This window comes from Pelodiscus sinensis, chromosome 1 (genome assembly GCF_049634645.1).
Source record: "Pelodiscus sinensis isolate JC-2024 chromosome 1, ASM4963464v1, whole genome shotgun sequence".
NCBI classification, from domain to species: Eukaryota; Metazoa; Chordata; order Testudines; family Trionychidae; genus Pelodiscus; species Pelodiscus sinensis.
In genome coordinates this window covers 151202111-151218008 of record NC_134711.1, presented here as the reverse complement: position 1 = coordinate 151218008, position 15898 = coordinate 151202111, and the positions used below count along the sequence as shown (strand labels likewise).

Genomic DNA, 15898 nt, shown 5'->3' with positions numbered 1-15898 from the left:
GGTCATGCCAATTCTCTTCCAGAATTTGATCTGAGGAAGTGGGTCTGGCCCACGAAAGCTCATCACCTAATAAACCATCTTGTTAGTCTTTAAAGTGCTGCATAGTCCTGTCTTTTGTTTCAGCAAGATCAGACTAACACGGCTACATCTCTATTAGTGTTTTTACAAGCTATGGAAACATGTACAGTGAAGATAAGATACATCAAATATCTTTTAAGCTACATTTATAATGAACAAATGAAGGGTGAGGGATGAGATATAACAGTAAGCTAGATAACTGGTTGTATAGTTGAGTGCACATTTTGTTAGCGCCTTGATTTTTGTTTGTATTTTTGTTCCAATTTTACTAATCAAAACTGTTAATGCTATTCTGCCAGAAGGGCTATATTTGTTGTTGTTGCTTTTGTCAGCCACACATCCCATAATTTTCTCATCAGAAATGTGATGGTGAGACTTTTTGTGATGTGATCTCTTCCATACCTCATTTCTCAGCATTTTCCACTTCGGAATTTTTTTCTCTTAACACAACAACCCAAATTTCGTAATGCTGTCTTATGTCTTACCCTCCCCCCTTTTAAATTCTGATGTTAATTTTTTAAAACAACTAATACATTCTTATCTTTTGTAAGTTCCAAATGAACTCCACTTGAAGTCAACATGAAGCTTTTCATGGACTTCAGTGGGAGGTGGATTGGGCTAACACTTACCAGAATCCTTGCATTTGTTTTAGGACTTGGAGGAATTATCTTTGAATGACAGTACAAATTATGTATCAATTCTGTGAGTTTACAGAGTAGTATGCTGACAATTTATCAAAGTGAATATACTGTTTAATATGAATACATTTCTTTAAGGCTCCTTTCCCAATAAATTTTCTTGGTTTAATTACCAACAAAACACCTTCAGCATAGTGAAAATAATAAGGAGAATAACAATAATACTTTGCTCCGATATGGCATTTTTCATGCAAATTATTTTCTGAAGCTTGTAAAGTGGTAACTAAGACTTGCAATGTCTTGAGGTGGGTAAATATTTTAACACTATTTTACAGATAATAAAACTGAGCCACAGAATAGTTTAGCTGCGTGCCTGTGTTTCACAGTGAGTTGGCACAAGTTGCTGGACATAAATCTCCCTGCTCTGACCAGTAAACACACTCCCTTGTTGTTGAATGGCTTTTGTCTCAAAGAGGAATTCTAGCAAAGGGGGTATACCTATACAACAACTATGGATTAAGTAAAACATTATGTACATTTATTCAAATAAATGATATCTACTGTTATTTCAGTCCATCGTACTCTCTTGTACTTATTATAAAAATGCATTTAAATCTTGGTAATAGCTTGCTTAATCATGTAGTGAGTTTCTTTAGAGCCACCACTATAATTCCATTTCAAGTTTTATTATCCAGGAATGTGGTAACAAGTAAATACTTTAAATCTTAAACCAATTCTTGCCACCTTGTGTGCCATAAAATTAAGTAGCCTCATCTCACTCAGTTATGTTAAGTATTTTTTTTTTTTTGTAGCTACCATTGAATCATTTCAGGAGAGCATTAAACCTACTGTACCTGCTGCCTCAGAAAAATCAGACACATCTTCAGGTAAAAGCATCTTTTTCTCTGTTCATTTTAACCCAGGGGTGTCCAAACTTTTTTCAAAGAGGGCCAGATTTGATGAAGTAAACATGCGTGAGGGCCGACCATTTTGCCTGACATTCTTTGAACCATTAAAATTAAATGCAAATTAACTATTTTATGCAAAGTTTATTGCAAACGGCAAACGACATAACACCAACTATACATGTTGTGTCCAAATATATTTATAACTGATTTAGACCAACTGACATTAACTGAGATTTTACAATGTATTCATCTCAATTGAAAAAAAAACTTGCCTACACTAATGTGAAGGGTGAAACTGAGATCTGGACTGCAGTACATAGGCTAGGTCTGGTTCAAAGGCAGTGGTTTTGATGCGCAAAATGTCACGCAGGTGAGAGTCACTTAGTCTTGTCCTCACGCGGTTCTTGTTACAGTTCATAGCAGAGAATGTCTTCTCACACATATATGTTGAGCCAAACAAGCTCAGCATTTTCTTAGCCAATGTTCGAATCTCTTGAAACCGGCTCTTATCCAGTTGGCGGTAAAAGTTCACAAGAGAGAGCTGTTGGTGACGACTGCGTAACTCGCTGTCACAATGCAGCTCAATGAGCTCGAGCTGCAGCTGATCTGGAGCATCATCGGGGTCAACAGAGAATGGAGAGGAGAAAAGGCTGATCTCCTTTTCAATAGCTGCAAAGTCCTGAAAGCGCCGTTTAAACTCCCCAGCCAGAGATGCAATGTCTGCTGCATACCTGCTCGTTTGCGCACTGATATTGTCCTGTGGAAAACTGTTCATTATTTCCTGCAACGCTGAAAAATGTATGGTATTGGGCTGTGTTTGTGACAACTGCCTTATGAAAAGTTGCAGCTTTGTCCCAAAGGCTTTGAGGTGTGAATAAAGCTGGTTCACCGCTGCATCTTTCCCCTGAAGACTCGTGTTCAGTACATTCAGATGCTTTGTTATGTCAACTAGAAACCCCAAATCAGCCAGCCAAATAGGATCAGATAGTTCTCGCATTCGTTGTCCCTTTGTTTCCAAGAATTCTCCGATTTCCTTTCTGAGAGAGTAGAAACGCTGCAGTGCAGACCCCCGACTGAGCCATCTTACATCGTTGTGATATAAAACATCTTCGTATTCAGCCTGGATGTCCAGTAGAAACTGTTTAAACTGGCGGTGGCACAGGGCTTTAGAGCGAATAAAATTAATAGTCTTTAGCACCGGTTTCATAACATGATCATATTTGAGATGTTTAGCACAGAGAACTTGCTGATGAATGATACAATGGAGTTTAATAGCTTTGCCTCCTTCTTCGATCACCTTGTTACAGATTAGGGTTGATAATCCACTTCGTTCACCAACCATGGCAGGTGCCCCATCAGTAATAATCCCAGTAACTTTGTTCCAAGGCAGTTTCATGTCATCTATGGCGGAACTAACAGAAACAAATAAATCTTTTCCTCTTGTTTGGTCCGTAAGGCTCTGGAGGTCAAGTAGCTCTTCAGTCACATTCATTTCATCGTCCACCCCTCTCATAAAAATCAGCAACTGAGCTGTGTCAGATAGGTCCGTGCTTTCATCACAGGCTATTGAAAAGAAGTCAAAATCCACTCCTTTGGATGTCAACTGTCTCTTAATATCTGATGAAATCTCCTCAATTCTCCGTGCTACAGTGTTACGAGCCAGGCAAATGTTGGCAAACTCTTGCTTCTTCTCGGGACAGATATTCTCAACCATTTTCATAACGCATTCTTTGATAAAGTCACCCTCAGCAAAAGATTTGCAATTTTTAGCAATTAACGTTGCCACCTCATAGCTCGCCCTTGTGGCATTTTCATTTGACTCACGGGCTCTTATGAAAAATTTCTGTTGTGACATTAAAACAGCTTCAAGTTGCTTCAACTTTTCACTGCGGTCGTGCCTTGTAAGCTTATCGTATGTGCTATGTCTCGACTGGTAGTGTCTCTTGACATTAAATTCCTTATAAACAGCCACAGTCTCTTGGCATATCAGACAAACACAGTGATTCTCTATTTCAGTGAAGAAATATTCCACTTTCCACCTGTCCTGGAAGCGGCGGCCCTCACTGTCAACTTTCCTTCTCTTATTTACAGTCGCCATTTTTTAAAATTGACCAGAAGGGGAAGGGATCATGTGAGCGCAGTGCCAGAGGTTTAATACACTGCCCAAGTAATACACTGCACTAATACACTGCCCAACAAGAATTCTCTTACCTTTGTGGCTGTTTGTGGCGAAGTCTCTAATGATGAGCTCCACGTGCCTGAGCCCGCCAGGAAGCTGACAGTGCGCAGGGCCAATCGCAGATACTGAGCTTGAGCAGCTGCGGAGTCCGTCCCTGATCTCAGCAGCTGCGGAGTCCGTCCCTGCACTCTCAGCCCCAAGGTAGAGGGCTTGCAGGGTCAGAGGTGGGTGGAGAGCGCAGGGCACGCTGGCCTCACGGCGGCCCGGGGGCAGGGCAAACACGTAGCCAAGCGGGGGAGCAGGGCTGTGGACGTGCCCTACATGGTGGACTTTAGGACCGCAGCGGCCGCCATGGACGGCGGCAGAGCGGCCGGAAGCGGCGTCAGTCAGAGGAGTGCCGGGGAGCCAGGAGAGGGGGAGGAAGCGGGGGCTGTCCTTGCACTCTCAGCCCCAAAGCGGAGTGCAGGGGCAGGGTTTGGGACCGTGGCAGCGGCGGCGGCGGCGCCCCGAAGCGGCGCGCTGAGCGCGCCAGTTAGAAAAAGCACCGGGGAGCCGGGAGAAGCGGGGGACCGTATTAAATCCGACCGCGGGCCGGACTTTGGACATGCCTGTTTTAACCCTTGCATTTGCTGCTCTCTGAGCCCCTTTTATTACAAAAATGACTAGTGTTCCTCCCCAGAGTCTCTGCTGAAGGCACGAAAAAAACATCAAATAGCCTGTTTTGTTTTATTCTAATTGTGGACAGACCTGAAATACTTTAGCTTATGATATATATTGTTCATCAAACTTGTCTGCCATCTTCACACATCTTATGAAAAGGAAAAACAGTGTACCCCTTTAAAAATAGCCCACATTTATGAATAATGGAGTGTGTTTTGTTCTTTTTTATATAATTCACATTGAACCATGCAACTTGCTAACCTTCAAAGTACTTCAGAAAAGCATGGTGGTTCTTTCTTTTAAAATTGTCTTTCTGTCCCTCTTAGTTAGTGGCTTTTTGTCCCAAGCTTTCAGAAACTTAATTTGCTTGATCTGGTTTCTCTGTAAGGAGCTAGACTATCTTTCACTTGTGTCAGTTGCAACACTTCTGCTGATTTCTGTGGAAGCTGAAGCAGCATGTGTTGTAATATGTGGTTTTGTGGCATTGATTTCCATTTCGTAGCAAAAAATATTGAAACATAGTTTTTATAATGGCTCCATAACTGCTTGGGACTCAGCTTTTAAACCTGGCTAGTCAGTTTTGGCTTGAAGCCTGTTTAGTGTGTTGTGGACAAAGTGTAGTGATTTATTGAAAGAAAAAAATAATTCTTTTTTCTCATAGATTACAATGAAAGTGAACTGGAATCCACGAAACCTAACATAGCACCTACGCCTGAATTATCATTGAACACACTAGGTAAATATTACGTTTATAGCTCTTTGTGGAGTGAGAATTACCAAAGACTGCCCCAGTGAAATCTCTCTTCTGTTCACAGATGTGGAATTTAAAAAGAGCTTCTTGTCATCCACACATTTTATAGGCATACTTTCTACTCCATTCTCCAAGTCGTTAATTAAAATATGAAATAGTATCAGACGCAGGACTGTCTTCTGGGGGTACGTCTACACCACAGAGGAGGATTGAAGCTGACGCTGTTTATCTTCCAGGGTTTGAATTAGCGGTCTAGTTAAGACAGCTAATTTGAACTGATAGGGGCGCTCTTGTTGATGCCCGTAGCCATGCTTTCATGAGGAGTAAGGGAAGTTGAAGGGAGAGTGTTCTTCCTTCAACTTCCTGCTGTGTAGACAGCACCAAAATCTGAGTTAAGCTACTTCAACTTCAGCTATGGAATTAATGTTGCTGAAGTTGCGTATCTTAATTCAGCTTTGCCTTGTAGTATAGACATACCCTTGGTAACTTCACTACACACTCCTTGCTAGTTTGACAACAAACTCATTGATTATGGTCATTCAACTGTTGTACACCCACCTTATAGTAATTACACCTAAGGTTATTTCACTACTGCAGTGTTGGGCAACATGTAACCCTGGGGTCACCATGCAGCTCATCAGGATAAGCCACTGGTGGGCTGCCAGACAGGTTGTTTACCTAGCAGCTGCAGGTATAGATGCTCTCAGCTCCCATTGTCCATGGTTCACCAGTGCTTGCAGACCTCAAGGTAAACAACCTCTCTGGAAGTCGGTCATCGGCTTACCTTGACAAAGTAGCGTGAGGCCTGCAGAGAATTGCCATACTGTGTTTATGAGGACAACATGTGGGTTTGTGGCAAAAGCCTCATTAGATCAAGATCCATCACATCAGCTGTTTCCTTTACTATTCACTAGTAAATACTATTCAGTGGTTCCAAGATTGCTTCAGCTCGCTCCTTAAGTACCATAGGATGAATTTCATTAGGCCCTGCAAGTTTGAATACTTGGAATTTATTTCAGATATTTTAACTTGTTCTTTTCCTGTTGTGGCTTGTCTTCCTTAGCCATGCTGTTAATATGAATTGTGTTGAGCCTCTGGTCATGCTCTTTCTTAACCATTTAAGTGAAGACAGAAGCAAAATAAGGATTAATCCCCTCTGCTTTCTTGATATCATCAATTATTAGCTCTTCTTCCTCACTAAGCAGAGGGCCAACACTTTCCTTGTTCTTTCTTTTGCTCCTAATGTATTTAAAGAACTACTTGTTATTGTTATTTATGCCCTCTTGTTAGGTTAAAGCACATGAGTTACATCTTTCTGATTTTGCACCATAGCAGCGCTGACAGCTACCACACACAAGGCCTTGGTCAGAAGGTGCAGAGCTGAGGGCAGTCAGCCCTTAGCAAAGCCTAGCCTTCAGCATGTCCCCCTTCCCTCCCAATCCCCAGAGCCACATGGAGAGGTGCTCTGGCAGCAGTTCAAAGGAGCCCATGGAGTAGTGGCAACGGTAGTGCTAGGAGCTCTGGGCCCCAGAGCAATTGACCCCTTTGCTTCCACCTTCTCCTCCCAGCCTCTCCTATCAGTAAGCCTGTGCCACAGTATTTCCAGCAGAGATAAGGAAGAATTGTTACCATTGTACAAGGTACTGGGGAGACTTCATCTGGAATTGTGTGCAGTTCTAGTCCCCCATGTTTAAGAAACATGGAACAGGTGCATAGAAAGGCTACTAGGATGATCACAGGAATGTAGAAAAAGCATTACAAGAGAAGATTTAAGGAGCTTGGCTTCTCTAGCTTAATAAAATGAAGGCTGAGAGGAGATTTGATTATTCTTTAGAAATACATCAGAGTAATAATTTAAATAAACTCCTTACCTCACTGCTATTTAAGTGCCAGTGTTGGTCCAAGAACAAATGGATATAAATTGGCCATTAGCATATTTAGTCTTAAAATTAAATGAACGTTTCTTACCTTCAGAGGAGCAAAGTTCAGGAACAGGCTTGCAAGAGGAGAAGTGGGGGCCAAAAATCCAAAATCCTATCCATGTTGAATTTCACTTGTACAATCAAAGTTAAGGGTTTTAATGATAGTGAAGCTGTTCTACTGGAGAAGATGTTCTAATCCTAAAGCATAGATTGTTGGCTTCCTCAAAGCACACATGCATGCACACACACACAGGTTATGGACATTGACTAAACAAAAGATTACAAGGATTTCTTAAAAGTTTATAGGCTTACAATAGGTAAGCAGTCATGGGATAAGAGGAAAAGTCCTCTTTTGGATCAATATCTGGTTAAAACATAGGAAATAAAGGATAGAAATAAATGGTCGGTTTTCAGAATGGAGAGTGGTAAGTAGCAATGTCCCCAGAGATTTGTCCTAGGATCAGTCCTGTTTAGCATATTCAGAATTGACCTGGGAAAGGGGGATAAACCGGTGGTAAAATTCCCAAACAATACAAAATTACTCACGATAGTTAAGTCTAAAGCTGATTACAAAGAGTTGCAAAAGGGCCTCACAAATCTGAGTGACTTGGCAACAAAATAGCAGATGAAATTCAATGTCGATATATACAAAGTAATGCATATTGGAAAAGATAATCACAACTATACATACAAAATGATGGGGTCTAAGTTAACTGTTACAACACGCTCAAGAAAGTCAGGAACCATTAGGAAAGGGATAGGTAACTAGACAGAAAATATCACAATGCAACTATATAAATCTTGGGTATGCTCTGATCTTTAATACTGTATGCAAATCTGGATGGTCCATCGTAAAATAAATGGAATAAATACAGAATTGAAATTGGAAAAGGTACAGAGAGGAATAACTAAAGCAGTGTTCCTTAAACTATGTTCTACGGAAAACTGGTGTTCCGTGAACAACTCGCAGGTGTGCCGCGACCTCTTCTTTGTTTTTGTTACTTCTTTGTTTTTGTTACTTCTTTGTTTTTGTCTTTTTTGGTCTGACAACAATTTATTTTTTTGAAGAAAACTTTCATAAGTGTTCCGCATAAAAAAATATTATTGTTTGGTGTTCCATGGTCTCAAAAAGTTTAAGAAACACTGAACTAAAAGGTGAATCTATGTATCACCCTAAACTCGAAATGAGATACGCAATTTGTACTATGCAAATTACGTATTTTATTTTTATTCTATTTCAAAATAGCTTATTTTGAAATGTGGTACATCTACATAGCACCACATTTCAAAATAATGCACTATTTAGACCTCTCTTAACCATCCCTTAAGGGATGTCTCGAAATAGTGCATTATTTCAAAATACTTTGAAATAAAAGGAGGCTTGTGAAGACACGGGGTAGCTATTTCGGGATACCAGAGTTTAGACGTACCCAAAATTATTAAGTTTGGGATAGCTTCTGTATGAGAGATTAAAGACAGGAACTTTTCAGCTTGAAAAACGAGATGACTAAAGGAGGAAAAGATAGAGGTCTATAATATGTTGACTGGCATGGAGAAAGTGAATAAGGAAATCTTATTTACTCCTTCACATAACAAAAGAAATAGGGGTAACCCAATTAAATTAATAGGTGTCAGGTTAAAAGCCAACAAAAAGAAGTACTTCTTCACACTATGCATGCTCAGTCTGTGGAATTATTTGCCAGAAATGTTTGTAAAGGGCAAGACTATAACAGGGTTAAAAAAAGTTAGATAAGTTCATGGAAGATAGGTCCATTAATGGCCATTAGCCAGGATAGACAGGGATGCAAAACCCTGCTCTTAATTGTCCCTTGTTTCTGTGTGCTGGGAGCTCAGAGTGGAAGAAAGCAAAAGGGATGGACTACATGATGATGAACTGTTCTGTTCATTCTGTCTGATGCCCCTGGCCTTGACCACTGTCAGAAGATAGGAAATTGGACCAGATGGATCATTGGCAGCCTGGCCATTCTTATGCTCTTGATTCAAAATTAAGCCTAGATTTTTTTTTTCCAGCTCACAGTGAAACTGAGAGTGGCCTTGAAGAAACAAATTCAACTCCTAAACCTGAACTGGCACAAACTCAAAACATACTGGGTAATTAATTTGACTTCTTAGCTTCAATATATAGTATTTGCTGCTTTTTTCCACTCCAGAATTCTCCTACCTTTTACAACAACACTTCAGAAGTGAGCAGTTCCACAGAAAATCTTGTCAATTTACATATACAGCTACTAATTTATATATATTGCAGATTATATGTAGTACAGAAATCTATCCAGGCCTTGCTACGGCTACTGTGGGTAGTGTTTTCTTGATAGGTATACCAGTTATTCTAATTTTTAAAGTAATATTCTGTCCTGTCCTTTACTGAATTCCAAGTTGTCTGTATGTCTCTCGATGTCTGTAACCAGCTGTAGCGCTAGTAATATTGCCTTAGAGATACAAAGAAACATCAAGTTTCTTGGTTTTCTCTCAAGACAATTCTTCAGCGAAATTCTCCTTGGTAATGCATTGCTTATAACATGGAAACAAATGTTCATTATAAATCACAGGTATTGCAACAGGATTATGCATAGTAAGGGTCATTAAAATAATAAATTCATCTCACTAGATTCCTTCAGAAAAAGAATATCACATTGTATTTACAATTTGAGGTGCTATGCTACTGACATCTCTGCAGAATGTCATGTGCTCAATTTTTGGTGAAAAATTGCCTGAAAAATTAACAAACACACTTGTAAAATATCAGATTTTTGAGGTGAAAGCAATGTGCATCTACATAGGTAAAGTTAGGAATGATCTTTAGGCTCCTGTTGTTAAAACAGCAGTTATATAAGTTTTGTGTTATATAATAAAACCAATTTAAGTGTATAAAATACTCAAAACATAAAAAATCAAGGCAGATTCAATCTGATGGCATCAAATTTTCATTTAAAATAAAACAGTCATATGTGTGATTAGTTATGACTCACTATGGGTTAATAATGGCATGCAGTCATTATTTTCTTCCTTTAGAAGAAATGTCTCCTATACAAAATCCTGATCAAAAACTTTTGTGTTGCAAAAATGTGTTTTCTCCATTAACAATTACTCTGATTTTCATTTTATTGTTAGGAGCAGCATCCACAGTCTTCTTGCTGTAAAAATTCTGCATTAAGAAATGTCATAATGTTAAATTCACTGCCTTTATTATACACACAAATCTATGAAAAATTATGAAAAAAGTCCAGAGATTTTTTTTTGAAAATTTGGTCCCTAGTTACTTAAAAATTAGTCCTCCTCTTCCAGAGAGGGATGCAGATATGAATAGACATGGGATGAAATATGCAACTCTGTACTTAGTAGGTATATAAATGAGTAATAAAGGAAAGTGTTTTATTGAATTCACCAGCACCGGAATGTAATGACAAAGTGTCTTTTTGTTTCTCTTTCCATTACACCATACAAAGACAACCAGAAGTATTAACAAACATTTTTTTCCAGATTTCTACTGACTCACATAAATGTTGTACTTTCTCTTTTTCCCCTTTTCCCCTTGCAGTTCCAAACAAGCTTCCAGAATTTCAAACACAAAAACATCTCCCTCACTTCAGAAGCTCAGGGGAATATGTTGTGTATGATTTTTGTTTTGGTTTGTTTTGAATTTATTTTAATCCCATTTTTTTCCTTTCCAGTTTCTTTGGCAAGGTTAACTATATTTGGCTGCACTGCTTTAGAGGATGCTAGTATGAGAACTAAATCACAATTGTCTTTGCTTACTTACCAAGCAGATAAACTTTCACTGTTGGATATTTATTTCTGTCTTCCTTGGCCACATGATTCTTCATGATGTTTCAGGACATAGCTGAGGGTATTCATGTTCCAAGGTCCTTTCTGTGTTTCCACAATGTTTCTTTCTGTTATTTATGAAATTGTATCTAAGATATCAGCTGCTTCTTATATTGCTGGCTTCAGGCATGCACCTACTGGGTGTGCTGGAATAGTTCTGTGTCATGTTTTCCCAATTACCTGTAGCAAATAAAGACCTGATTATTTATTTTACCATAGCTTCTAATGAAATGCAGATTATTTCTTCTGGATTCAAAATATCTGATGCTCCAAAAATACGACAGACAAAACCCGGTAATTCCCTTATTTCTAAAGTTGAGAGCTTTGAGACTAATCTTATTTGAGTCATGTTTGTTGGTATTATGCCCAGGTGGGACTTGTGGTTTTAATTTCTCAGCTGCAATAATGTAGTTGTATGATTTATAATGCTAGAGCCATGAGATATTTCTAATGAAAAATTATTACTCTATATACGTCTTGTTTTGATTTTAATGACACCACACTTAAAATGTTTTACTTACAAATGCTGTTAGAAAAAATTTAAAAATATAGAGAACATCTTCAGCTGGTATAAACTGACATGGTTCTATTAAGTTAGTCTCTAGTTGGGCATCTAGAGTCACTGGTTACTTTTTTGAACCTTACACCACAGCACTTATGTCAGTGGTGGGTAACTCTCGGCCCAAGGGCTGTTGCATCCCATTGGGGTTCTATGTGAGGTCCGTGTGACATTTTGTTTACTGTTACCCACATGTGTGGTTGCCAGATTCCACTCGTTTTCATCCATGTAGTTGTTTTCCTATTGGTATTACAAAAGTGACCTGCACTTAAATCAAGGGCATGTGAAGTGATGTGTGTGCTAATTGCACACAACATTGTGAGAACCGTGTGCTCCCTCTGCAGCCAATCAAAGCGCTGCTGTGGTTCAATTGGCACACCCCACAAATTTTAGGTACGCAAGAGTAGTTAGCAACGCTACCCTATCCCGGGAGACCATCTTGGTTACAACAAGAAGCAGCTTGTTGAGATGAAGGAGGGCCACTCATGCGACCCTCTCACTAGCCTAAGTTGCCCCTCACTGGTCTAGACAAGACATTGAAGTCAGTGTTAAAGAGAGAGGATATTCAGTAAAGAGCATAGTTTGTTGAAATATAGTGACTTACATCAACATTATTACAGATAATATTACTAATTATAATATAATCTCGCACCTGCTTTCCAGAAATAAAAGTTAAAAGATGGAATAGTGAGTTTGGTAAAGCTGGTATTTCATGCACATAATTTGTTTCAGGTTAGCTCTAAATTGTACTGTTTAGGTTTTCCAATGAGACTACATAGTATGGAATGTGATTTAATTATGCTGGTTAGGGCCCTGATTTTAGGAAGGAGATCCACATGGGCAGAATCTAATTGAGCACATCCACACAGCAGTAGAAGACCTGACGCATAGCTATGGCTAGCCCAGGTCAGCTGACTTGGGCTCAGGCTGCAGGGTTATAAAAATAGCAATGTAGACATTCAAGCTCGAACTGGAGCCCCGGGCTCTGAAACCCTGATTGTGGAGAGGGACTGAGAGGGTGGTCTGCATCTCAAGCCCAAATGTCTATGCTGCAATTTTTAGCCCCACAGCCCAAGCCCTGGGAGCTCAAGTCAGCTGATGCAGGCTTGGAGTCTTGGTACCACAGGTTTTTCATTTCAGAGTTAGGTGCTGGAACTAGAGGTGCTGCAGGGCTTACAGCTTGGTTCAATGGTTCTTAGCGTCCCCACTATACAGCACCCCTGAGAGTAGACATACCAGATGAAGTTAGTGCCATTCTATTTGGTTGGTAAGGGCTTTTCCCCTGCATAATGTGCAGGAATAGGGCTTGGATATTTTTATTTTCATTCACGATGCTATGTTTCAGTTTATGGAATTTGAATACCAAGGTCCCTTAGCCTAGATATTTCAAGCCTTGAGCATGCTTTTTAAAAAGTTACATTTTGGAAAGTGGGTTTTATATTAATTGCATCAAGAAACTGTCAGATCTCACATAAGATCACCAATAGAGTCAAATGTAGTTTCTGTAAATATATTTTTAGTTGTGATTTATCTATTTTTCTCTACTTTCTCTCAGAATGTTTTTCTTACTTAGGGAATGTCTACACTACATGGCTCCATCGACAGAGCCATGTAGTGTAGACATACTCTTATTTTTGTATCTGTATTATGCCACAGAGAGGCATCTTTTTAATTTGGAAACTTTGTGGACGGACAGTTTACTTTGAATTTGAACCCTTATTAAAAAGGGTTTCTTTATATACCTGCTGCATTTTAATGGGATGCTTTTGGGAGATATCACATAGCTCTTACTGTATGTAAATACAGTTAATGAAAAGCCTGCTGCCAACACCTGTGAATCATGTGGCATTTGTATGCACAATATCCAAGATCAGTATTCCCCTCTGTCGCTCAGGGTGGCAACATAGAATTATATCTGCTGACAAAAAAAGTCTGAATTTGATTGAAAATAAATGTAGAATCAGGCAGCTATTATGTGAAACAAAATTTAGTTCATTCGATTTTATTCAGATTTTAACATATGTTTATCATCCTCATTAAAAATGTGCTCAAATTACAATATTTTAATTTTGTCATAAATGCCAGTAGGTCAAGAGAGTTCAGATCTGAAGTTTCAGTGTGGCCTCTTCTGCAAAACTTATGCATATGTTATGTGCTGTAGGAAAAACTTAAAGCAAAGGTTCCTATATATAAAAGAAGATAATATTAATAGGTATAAGGGAGTGTTACAGGCATAATTTCTGGAAAGACCTATACTTTCTAAAACAAAAAAGCACTAATTTTATCCTGGTCAAAACAGGGGATTTGTTTGTAATAAAAATACCAGTGCAAAACTTGCAACATTTAATTTACAATATTTATGTACCTTCCATCAGCAATGCAGATTCTCCCTTCACTTACCCTCTTGTCACTCAAACAAACACACTTCAGACTACCTTTAAATAAAAGCAATATAAAATATTTTTATGGATGTTATAATCTTGTTGCACAATAGTAAACATTAGAAGACATATTTAAGTCCCTTCCACAATCATTTAGTTCACTGTTTCTGCTGCTGTTCCAATTAATCCTGCCTCATGGCACTTTCCCCGTAGTATTTAATTGCAATATCAAAAGGACAGTTTATCAACAAACCTAAAAGTGCTATAAGAACACAATCTGTTGAATATGATTGATTTTATTGTACTTGTGTCTGCTCTAAAGTGGAGGATAAAACTACTTAAATGTTTAGAACGCAAACTACATGAATGCCCATCAGCTGGTTGCCATCATTTCAGCAAGGGAATACAGGTTGCACCTCCCTTGTCTGGCACCCTTGGGTCCTAATTGGTCCCGAATGAGAGGCTTTGCCGGACCAGAGCGGCACAGCCAGAGTTCTGCAGCTGGGGCTAGAGCTCTGCAGCCACTTGGCTCCTTGGCCCCAGCAGGGGCTGTGACCGGAGATCCATGGCTCCCGCTGGAGTCACAGTTTCCTGGCTGTGGCTGGCATTCCACGATCACCGTTGGGGTTGTAGCTCCCTGGCCATGGCCAGAGCTCCTTGGCTGCTGGGGCTAGAACTCCCTGCCATGCTGCGCTTCCTTTCACTGGGCAGGTAGCTGAGTTGCTGGTCCCCACGACTGCGCTCCTGCCCTACTGCCAGACCTCCTTGTTTCTGGGCTCTGTGGTCCAAGAATATCCATGATTGTGCTGGACCATGGATGATGTTGAACCACTGAGTCCCGCTAAGGGAGGTACAACCTGTATAATTTAAAAATATCCTCAAACCAAATACAGAAAGGTTTTTTTTTCTGTTTTAAAGTTATACGTTGGTACTATTTGTGCAAAACTGCTTACCCCAATATCTCAGGATTGTTTTCATGTTTGTTCTTAGCGACCACGAAACCAGCCCTGAAATCTTCTTTTCCTTTCATGGAAACCCCAGAGACAGTAATGGGTAAATAGTATATGATTGTTATTTTCCATCATCGTGGCATATCTTTTGTCTGCTAAGAATAGTCTTAAGATTTGCTCAAACACCGTGGCTTCAAAACCCATATGCAAAACTTTTTGTTTGATCCTGCTGTATCAATCATTTCCTCATAATCATCCATCTGTGAAGCATTTTCTGAACTGATTTAATGACTGGCTGCTAAAAGGACATTGTCACCAACTTCATTGTTCATGTTACACAATCATCTCACAGCTGACTTTCAGCCCATCCACCATCTTGCTTGCCCCTGTATTGGCATCATCTTGAAATGTGCAACTTGGCTGTAGCTGAGTTCCATGCTGTCTCTTCAGCTCTGAAACCCCCAAACATTTTAAATTCAGATTCTCTTTTCAGTTTCTGATGAAACACAGATTGTTTCTTCAAGACCCAAACCATCTGACATCCCAGAAAAGCTACCAACCAAATCTGGTAATTATATTTCTTGTAAAATTAATCCTTGTGGCAGGTAAATACAGTTTACAAGAGACAGCTCTGTGGTTTTAATCAATGGGTTAGTTTAATTTACCCTGTATGACTTCCCTTGGGAACAAGAATACTTGTGATCAGTATGGGTATGTCTCTGCTAGAGAGGAATATCAAAGCTGCCTCTGTCCATCTTCCAGGGTTCAAATTAGCAGGTCTCTTTAAGACAGCTAATTTGAACTGAGAGGGACACTCTTATTGATACTGTAATCCTGCTTTCACAAGAAGCTGAAGGGAGAGTGTTCTCCCTTCAACTTCCGGCAGTGTAGACAGCACCAAAAGCCAAGTTAAGCTACTTTGACTTTGTCCCATAGTTAGACCTACCCTATGTTCTGCATGAAGTAGCATACTTATTTACAACAATTTCCATGACACCTTTAGAATCGTGAATCATTATGATGAAA

At 39.5% G+C, this 15898-nt stretch overlaps 1 protein-coding gene across 38 annotated transcripts in view; it reads left to right on the top strand.

Moving 5' to 3' along the window:
- ABI3BP (ABI family member 3 binding protein) overlaps nucleotides 1–15898 on the top strand; it is a 323405-nt gene that overhangs the window by 171033 nt on the left and 136474 nt on the right. For 31 of the 38 annotated variants that reach the window (XM_075907457.1, XM_075907405.1, XM_075907362.1 and 28 more), the window contains exons 11-16: nucleotides 1529–1603; nucleotides 5125–5199; nucleotides 9168–9248; nucleotides 11202–11276; nucleotides 14913–14975; nucleotides 15366–15440. In XM_075907457.1, the coding sequence (XP_075763572.1) occupies nucleotides 1529–1603; nucleotides 5125–5199; nucleotides 9168–9248; nucleotides 11202–11276; nucleotides 14913–14975; nucleotides 15366–15440 (444 nt within the window). The remainder of the gene's footprint in view (nucleotides 1–1528; nucleotides 1604–5124; nucleotides 5200–9167; nucleotides 9249–11201; nucleotides 11277–14912; nucleotides 14976–15365; nucleotides 15441–15898) is intronic. The other 7 variants (XM_075907587.1, XM_075907502.1, XM_075907487.1 and 4 more) reach the window with 5 other exon arrangements.